This window comes from Cynara cardunculus, unplaced genomic scaffold (assembly GCF_001531365.2).
Source record: "Cynara cardunculus var. scolymus isolate 2C unplaced genomic scaffold, CcrdV1 Un_Scaffold_122, whole genome shotgun sequence".
NCBI classification, from domain to species: domain Eukaryota; kingdom Viridiplantae; phylum Streptophyta; class Magnoliopsida; order Asterales; family Asteraceae; genus Cynara; species Cynara cardunculus.
In genome coordinates, this window is record NW_020200564.1 from 57,037 (window position 1) to 66,406 (window position 9,370).

At 31.2% G+C, this 9,370-nt stretch overlaps 1 protein-coding gene across 1 annotated transcript; it reads right to left on the reverse strand.

Annotated features, from left to right (window-relative positions):
* Positions 1-1,282: 1,282 nt before the first annotated feature.
* On the reverse strand, positions 1,283-6,800 carry LOC112501436 (cellulose synthase-like protein H1). The gene is made up of 8 exons (XM_025105072.1): positions 6,526-6,800; positions 5,647-5,977; positions 4,295-4,420; positions 3,230-3,346; positions 2,853-3,062; positions 2,657-2,768; positions 2,396-2,583; positions 1,283-2,194 (listed from the first exon to the last, which is right to left on the reverse strand). Exons 1-8 carry the CDS (start codon positions 6,798-6,800, stop codon positions 1,283-1,285), a joined length of 2,271 nt encoding a protein of 756 aa, XP_024960840.1.
* Between the last annotated feature and the right edge of the window lie 2,570 nt (positions 6,801-9,370).

Genomic DNA, 9,370 nt, shown 5'->3' on the forward strand with positions numbered 1-9,370 from the left:
AATTGAATTGAATCAACACATTGGATGGATCCAATGCCATCGGATCATTCACTGGATATTTGATGGATATCCAATAAAAGTATCCAATTGATGGAACCGAATCGAACCGATCCAATTATCCATTGCATTGGATTATATCGGTTATCCAATGTTAATCGGATCAGAGCAGTTGGCAAAATCCAACATCCAATGGATGGTTGGATCGGTTCTGTTCTCCTCACATCCAATGGATGTCAACCGATGAACAAGTCTAATCCAGATTACACAAAATGACAAGAAGAATCTAAAAAGGAAGGCCAAAACGAAATGTGCCTAGAAAACGATTATGGATCGAACATAAAAACCCAAACAAATATGTAAAAAAGAGTAAAAACAAAAAAAAAATGTCCAAAAAACACATGCTTAAACAACGTTTTTAGGCTTCTAAAGTCAAGTTGAAGGGATTTGAACAACACATCTCAATTCCAAGCTTCGATTTGATTGGTCATGAGTCTGAAACGAAGTTCCGTAACAATAGTTATAGCACGACACCCCTTTTTTAGCCCGATCATGGGACTTCATGAACAACAAGGCCCGATCCTCCACACCAAAGCCGACATCAAACTCCCTACATATGTGAGTGATGATGTAAATTAAGGTAGGGAGTAAGTTATAGTTGGTGATTGGAGTCGTTAAGGTTGTAGACATGTTGGGTTGACTGGTTGAAGACATTTAAACAATCCAACTCAATGTTTGTGGTTTGAAATGCTCAACCATCCAACACAAACTGCACGGGTTGATTTGAATTAGGCGAGTTGAAACTTTGATACAATATTTTACAATCTAGTAAAACAATTTTGTTAAACTAAGGAAAATCAAACGATAATATACAAAAAAACCTAACAATTAGATAAGAGATGTTAAGAAATAATTGCATGAGGTTTTATATTAAGGCTAACAATATTATTAAAAGTAATTAATAATATAACCTTTAAAAACTTTAATATTAAAATGATACTTAGAGGTTGTTTGTTTACCTCTTAATAGATCCATTAAGAGGCAGTATCTGAATCGTTAAGAGATGAATCTTGTTTGGCAAAAGAAAAGTCTGTCTCTTAATGATTCTAAAATCCTTGGATTGATTTTGCATAATGGACCTCCCTTGACCATTCAACGACCTAATTTCATTGTAACGAATTACCAAAACAATTATATTTCATTTTGTACTATATAATAAGATCTTCTTAATCATTCTGCATTAAACCATTCAACAACTGCATACATAAATCATGTGTCTAATTCTCTAAAACCATTGTGATGCTCTTTTGCATAATTGCACAAACAACAAAGCCAAACCTACAGACTTCCAAATTGTACTTGATGGAATCCCATATTTCCCATTTCCAAACAACCCTTTTAGGTATTCCCATAAGCATAGCAACACAAAAACACTACAAAATGCCTCTCCTAACCTAGGCATGTACATCCAGTTTTCACGAGACCCGATGTTAACCATACCGTGGACCAATGCTGTCAGGTTGACAAGTAGAATGACGACACCTGGAACGATCATGGGTGACCTGTCATAAGTAAACCTAGGAGCATTTGCATCATCGTTATCTTCACCATTGGAGGAGGTTCGATCCTTTTGTGTTACTTCGAAAACAGTATGTGACAAGCCGAGGAGCTTGAGGACGACACTGAGACATGCAACTAACCATGCGGTCAACGCATTTACTCGTGCCATCCTCTGAAGGTTCCACCACATACGAAGCGAAATGCCGAGCAGTTTGAATTCCAAATATCCGTAAAGAGTATAAATGACGAAAATGCCCATAGGGATGAGAAAAGCCGATTCAGAGATCTTGGGCAAGAAACGTGAGTTCGTGATGAAACAATATGCGGGTAGAACGGCGTAACATATCTCTGGAACCGATCGTACGGCCCACAAACAGACCCATATGTAAGCAAGGGCTTGTCGGAACCAAAGCTTCCCATTCAAAGTAAGAAGTAGCGGATTCTTATCGGTGAATAAGATTTCGAGAAGCCCGGTTGCCCATCGTTTCTTTTGTGTTAATGCACTAGGATATGTCACAGGTGCACAACCAAGAAACGGGAGCGGTTCAGCTAGGCAAAAGACAGATTTCCATCCTCTCCCATGGATCGAGAGTCCGGTTAGGACATCTTCGGTCATAGATCCATACATCCAACCAATCTGAGCACAGCAAATCGTAGAATCCAGTAAACAGTCATTACTAGATTTCATAATTACATCAAAATTGGCTTTATAGAATTTCAAATATGTATAATAATTATAGGTCGGTACAACACTTCTAGTTTACCGGGACTTTTAGACATATTTAGCATCCTGTAAAGCCAATTTTGTTGCGGTAAGAGTATAATCATTATGAATTACCTGTTTGCCCCAGGAAGTACCATACTCATAGCGACAACCTGCAACTTGAATGGCTGCCTGAATGAAACTAGAAGGAATCCTTCGGTTTTGTATCGTTGCATTCGATCCTGATAATGTCTGAACAGCTGATTCTCTCATTTCAATCGATTTTCCAAACATATTACGTAGATATTCGTTATCGGTATCTCCTGTTTAACAAACAAATGACGAGTGAAATCAAATGATTGCATAAACAGTAAGAACATCGTTTAAATGGCATACCAGTTTCGATTGCATCATTCGGAGATGAACCATAGATAACCTTTCTTCTGTGAAAACAATTTGATCCAGAGTACATAGCCCCTTGAATTGACGATACTCCATTTAGCATGGACTGATTAAAACACGATGAAAAACTAGTGAATTCTGGTGATTGTTAGAAGAACAAGATTAAGGTTAAAGTGAATATATTACGCACGAAAAGATGCATCATCCGACTTCCAAAAGGGTCATCCTTCAATCCGTTGTGAAATGCTTGAGGGAATTGGATAAAAGCGCAGTCTTCTTCGTTCTTGAAACTGAACACCATACACATTGCATGGAGAAAAACTTGTGGATTGTTTGCATACATATCGCAGTCTACGTTGAGCATCAATGGTGCATTTGTCATTACTCCTGAGACTCTTGTCTGTTCACCCATTAGGAAATTAAGTCTCAAAACCACGTACACACTATGATCGATCTTTACAATTAACGAATAGATATATATATATATATATACATATACATATATGTATATATATATATATATATATATATATATGCAAAGGAATTGAAAGAAAGGTTAGTGATTACGAGAACATTCATAGCTCCAGCTTTGTAATGATGGTGATGCTTGGGGTTCTTCTCTCTTGAGATGTATATAACATGGGGAAGGTCGTTTGGAGTACCCTCTTTGTTCTCCGATACAACCTACAAAATTACCAAAAAAAAAAATATAGTAAGAAAATGGGTTCGTCATTTGAATGATCTTCTAAAAAAAAACCTTTTTTATCAGTCTCTTATGTATGATTTACTAAGAGATAGGATCATTCAGACTGCTTGTTTTAGTGAATTTTTCGTAGGCACTTATATCTTATTGTCCTATTATCGGGTAAGAGGTAAACTATCTCTTATTTACCTCTTTATATTGTTCTCCAGACCCCTCAACAACTGTGTTTCTCTAACGATTAATCTTAATCGATCATTACCGAATCGATCCTTATTTCTTTCAAATGATGTATTTTAGTAGGATTCAAATGTGTTAAATACCTTCAATGGCGTATTTTCTTTTAAATGAATGTTGATTATATAATTTAGATGTAAATTTCGTAATGATAATGAATAAATATGTTAGATTGTATAAATTTATCTATAAATTCAACATTATAATTTTCAAATGAGTAAAATAGACAATTTAAACAAATTAAGATATTTATCAGTTTACAAAACAAACAGTTTTATTGATCGAATTTCAGACTTCAGCATCAATTCTTATCAATCACAAGTGAAATAAGACTTCGTACTTCATGACATTTTAAAAAACAAACGCCACCGTAAGTATTTTCCCAATAAAACAAACTCTTATTATCACAATAGACTCACTGTTTGTGAACCACCCAAATGCTAAATTATCACTATTGACATGTTTATCTCATTTGGGAATTTCGTCGAACACTTAGGATGCCAATAAAAGTTAAAACTTCATAACGACAAGTAAATTTCCTATATATGGGTGTTCTTCGATTTATATTAAAAGGATCTAGTAAAAAGATTTAGCCTCACATCTAGATTTGAGATCTTAGCATATATCATAGCACCAAATTTGTGTAGTATGTGTGTGTTTTAGCCACAAATGGGAAAGATTGGACATACTAGTACCTTGATGATAGTTGGATGGTTCGAGCGGTGGACATCAGTGAAATCAACAAAATCTGAATCACGATCACATGGGAATTTCCTTTGAGCTGCAATCTCGATCTTTTTGTAAAGGTTTCCATATTCCTTCTGTAATCATTTGCAAACAAGAGAGCATGTGAAATGTTGGTGATTTTAGTATCGTATATCATTTGGTTTAATTGTGATTTAATTGAGATCGAATAAGATCATAAGCAAATAATGTGAGTTAGGAGATATTGAGTGCACACTCTTTAATATTGCCTCTATCACCTTAGATCACCTAAAGGCAGGAGTCAAGGGGTTGCGCCCCCTTGCAGGATTGAAGGGGCTGAGTCCTTGGTGGTGGTCAAAATTATATTTCGTTCAAAAATAAAAACATTATTATTTTTTAAAACCATGTAAAATCGTATTATATCGACAGAGAAAATTAATAAAATTAAAAATTAAAATCTAGATATATCTTGCTACATTGGACTAGAAGGGTACTCGCCCAATGCAGCGAGATAAATCTCGATTTTAATGTTTAGTTTTTATTCTTTGTCTCTATCGGTATAATACGATTTTATGTTGTTTTAAGAAACGTTAATGTTTTTATTTTTGAACTAATATAAATTTGAAGATAACATAAAATTTTGTAAAAAAATAAATCAATAATAATATCAAATTAACTATTTAATAATTCTCGTTTTTTTGGTGTAACTTCTTTAATTCAATTTTTATTATAATTTAATTTAGATTCAATAACAAAATAATGTATTTTTGGTTTAATAATATAATTTTTTATAAAGATAATAATTAAACATTCTGTTAAAACTCAATAATTATGTTAATTATATTTTAGATTTTCTATATTTAAAATGGATGTATATCCTATATTTGATTATGTTTATCAGTAATTAGTTACACAAATTTGATTATGTTTATCAGCATTTAATAAGTTGTACTTATGTAAAATTACTTGTAATTTTAAATTTTAAATTTTAAATAATATACATCAATAAATAATATTTCATACATAAAAAATAGTTTTTTCAAATATAGTATAGATAAACCATATTTCATAACGAATTTGGACATTAGAAATCTAATCTCATTAGCCACGTGTACCTTGGCAATACCATTTCAACTTGAATTTTGAAAATTGACCATTTGAAAAGCTTTTAATTTTCCCCTAAACTATGTTTCATATTCCATTTAATTTATTTCCAAATAAGAATTTTTTTATTAAAATATTAATAAAATAAATTTTACATTTATTAGCACTCAAAAGGTAACCAATTAATAATTATAAAAAGAAAATTGCAAGTTAAAAAAGGAAAATTCCAAATTACTACCTTCATCTTTTTCCATTCTTGTTGAAATTCTGAAGACTCGTCTTCGGTCAACGAGGGCTTGGGCGTAAAGTATCGAAAGGGAGCTCTAACTTGAACATTATACTTTTTGCAAAATGGGATCCAAAGTTTAGCGAATTTCATCGTTTCAACAAGTGAATAAAATGTAAGAGGTGAGCACCCGTCGTCAGACAAATAAAGAGCTAGTTTGTTGACCGGATAATCCACTGCTAACAAGGATAACACTGTGTTCATTGTTATGATACATGGTTCGAGGATGGGGTCCGCAGTAGTGACAAAGATGTCTACTGCAGGGAACTCTGATTCATTTACCCTGAAACATAAAAGGTATCTTGTTGGTGTATGTTTGGTAATTCACTGATCAATACACATAACACTAGAAATTCACGACCTTCATTTTCAAAATAATAAGCATTTATGCTTATTCTGAAACGGATTTATAATAACATCAACACATGACGTAAAGATATGGAATTAGAACCACAAGGGTGGTGCGTAATTGGTTTGAGCTTGACTCCAAAGGTCAAAAGTACCAGGAGGTCCCAAGTTCAAATCCAATGAGGAATAAAAATCCCCTTGTGGCCACGGAGGTTCAAATGCAGTGACTCCGGGTTATCTGCAAAGTAGGTGGTCGCCCTGAGATTAGTCGGCTCGCATAGCGGGTTGGATATCCAAGTTAATGAAAAAAGATATGGAATTAGATCGTATAGATGTAATGTTTTAATAAAATATAAAAAAGATAATTAATAAATAGACGACAAACTTAAAAAAAAAAGAATCAAGGCAAAATCCATCTTCCTATCTTCAAGTGGAAAAGGAAGTCGAAGACAAATAGTACTACAAAATACAAGTCGAATTTACCTGTCCAAGAATCGTTCGGGATACGTTTTGTCCATGCATTGAGTCCATTTTGTACTCACAACAAGAATCCAGTTAAAAGTGAACCACGACTCACACAACAACGCAAGCAGCCATGGGAAGCAGTGGTCTTGGTCTTTGAAGGTAACGACTCGATACACAAGCAAGAAGACGAGAAGGGAAAGAATCACGAGCTCTATGGCTCTGGGGATCTTGTTATTAATAACTATTCTTTCTCGTACAGGAGGAGAACCCGAGTCTCGAGTTTTCGTAGCCATGGTCATTTGGATGAGTGTTTGTGTGCTTTCGGGTGTGTTGAGTTAATTGGGTATTTATACAGAGGATTTTTCCAAGATTCGATGAAAAATATCCAAATGCATAATTTCGGGCTATCTGTAAAGCAGATGGTCGTTCTGAGATTAGTCGGCTCACATTACGGGTTGTATGTTCAGGTTAATCAAAAAACAAAAAAAATGATATATATTTTTTCATTTAATTATATAGTTAAAATATTTAATACGGTTATTAATTTAAACATTTATTAGTAAGATAATAAAAGTCAAAGACAGAAAAAATGATATTTTTGTATTTCCATTTAATTATATGAGACAAATTATTTTTTATTCTTTCTATCAATGAATTTTTTTAATATATTAGAAAGAAAATAATATTTTATAAAAGGTAGTAAATATTTAATGATATAATTAATATTATGAATTTAAAATAATTAATAGCGTATTAATTAGTGCCTTCATGCTTTTTTAGTTTCTATGCTTGTGAAAAAGCATAAAATAAAATATAAATGTAATTACTTTTTATTCCGACAATTTATTAAAAAAAGCTATCTTATTTTGAGAAGAAAATTTAATATATCTATAATATATCATAAAACATTTAATAAAAACTTTTAAAAACCATTTTTATGCATTAAGTACTTTTTATTGATGCATATTACTTAAAATTCAATATTACAAATAAATTGTGCGTAAATACAATTTATTAAAACATATCATTAGGATAATTATCGATATCTGACAAAATAATTAATTATTATCTTTATAAGAAAATTATCTTATTAAATCATATATAAATTATTTCGTTATTGAACATAAATTAAATTCTAATAAAAAAATTATTAAAAAATTACACAAAAAATGAGGAAATTTAAATAGTTAATTTGATACTAATATCGATATATTTTTGTCAAAATTTTATAATATCTTCACATTTATATTTTATTTAAAAATAAAACATCATCGTTTTCTCAAAGTCACATAAAACCATATTATAACATCAACTGAGATAAAAAAAATAAAATGAAATATTAAAATCAAGATGTATCCCGCTACATTGCGCGAGTACCCCTCTAGTGTTAATTAAAAGATTTTAAATTAATTATCATATTTAATTTATTATAATTTTGGATTTGTTAAAACAGATTTTAGAAAAAAAAAACTCTACATTAATTTATGATTTTAAATAACCATTATATATAATATGAACAAAACAAAATTTGTCAACCTTACATATTCTAATTAATTAGTATTTTTAAGAATTGACTAAATTAAATATTTTATTAAAATCATTTAATACAATTTTATTCTCTATGAAACTTCAATTTTTAGATTTTCCATCATGTGGTTTGAAAAAAAATTGCGCTTTCAGTCCTAGTGGTTTTCAACTTGTGACTTTCGTTCTTATAATTTATAATTTATTGTTGTTTTCGTTCCTAATATTAAATATATTAAAACCATCCACTAATTTAGGAATATTTTAGTTTTTATTTAAATTTTTTTTTTGGTTTATTAAATATATTTTTTGGTTTCTCATTTTGGTATTTTAGTTTTTTGATGTAATAAAACTATTTTTTATAAAAAAATTATATTATTTTGTTATTGTTTATAATAGAATAATTAATATTTTTAATACAATTAATTTTTTAATATATTTTTTGTTATCATAATTTTAGCTTTTTATGAGTTCGATTTCTGCCATTAACACTATTCAAATGCAAGCCATTGAGTAACACTTACCCGGTAAACACTTACCCATTAAAATGTAACACTATTATTACTTACAGGGTAAGATTTTAGTCCACCTAAACGACATCGTATGCAACAATTTACCCGGTAAGCGCTTACCGTGGTAAGAGTCGTCGCCCTCACTTACCGGGTAAGACTCTTGTTTCTTGTCTCGCTCTTACCGGGTAAAATTTTTTGTCCTTACCATATTCATCGGATGAGGTAAATGTTACCCGGATAAGCATTTGGTAAATGACCTCTTATATAAATGTATTTTAATATTTAATTGTAATTAATAATAATATATAAATATTAAAATTAATGAGGTTATAATTGGAAAAAACGATAAAAAGCTTCCCAAAAGCTACTCCAATTAATGTTCCAATAAGTTGGCTTATATGTATCCAAATTTATTAAGAAGAAAGTTTGTTAGTTGACCTTGTTATAGGCAGCATCATACAAACCTTGCTAGCCTCAAGCTTTAAGTCCACAGGCAAATGAGTTACCGTTCTTGCATTGGTGAGCATCTAAAATTGCATAACCACTTGTTATGGGTGGTCTAACCGAAGATCTACCACAATCACTAAGGGGCTGTTTACATGACATTAACCATATATATATATATACATATATATATATATATATATAGTTGGGATCATGTGAGATCAAAGGTTTTTCGTGAAGTCGATCAATAATCACAAAATTGTCATCGTGCAACTTTAGACTATTAGATCATTAATTTATAAAGTTGATCAATGAACATAAATTGGTCTTACGGGTCTCACGAAAAACCATTGGTCTCACGTGAACCCAACCATATATATATA

What these genes read in the sequence shown, in the direction of transcription:
- LOC112501436 (XM_025105072.1), bottom strand. Translation starts at nt 6,800, where the DNA reads ATGGCTACGAAAACTCGAGACTCGGGTTCTCCTCCTGTACGAGAAAGA. An exon ending in CCCGAACGATTCTTGGACAG is followed by an intron (nt 5,978 to 6,525) that starts GTAAATTCGACT and finishes TTTATGTTTCAG; the next exon opens with GGTAAATGAATCAGAGTTCC. An exon ending in AAGAATGGAAAAAGATGAAG is followed by an intron (nt 4,421 to 5,646) that starts GTAGTAATTTGG and finishes AAATGATTACAG; the next exon opens with AAGGAATATGGAAACCTTTA.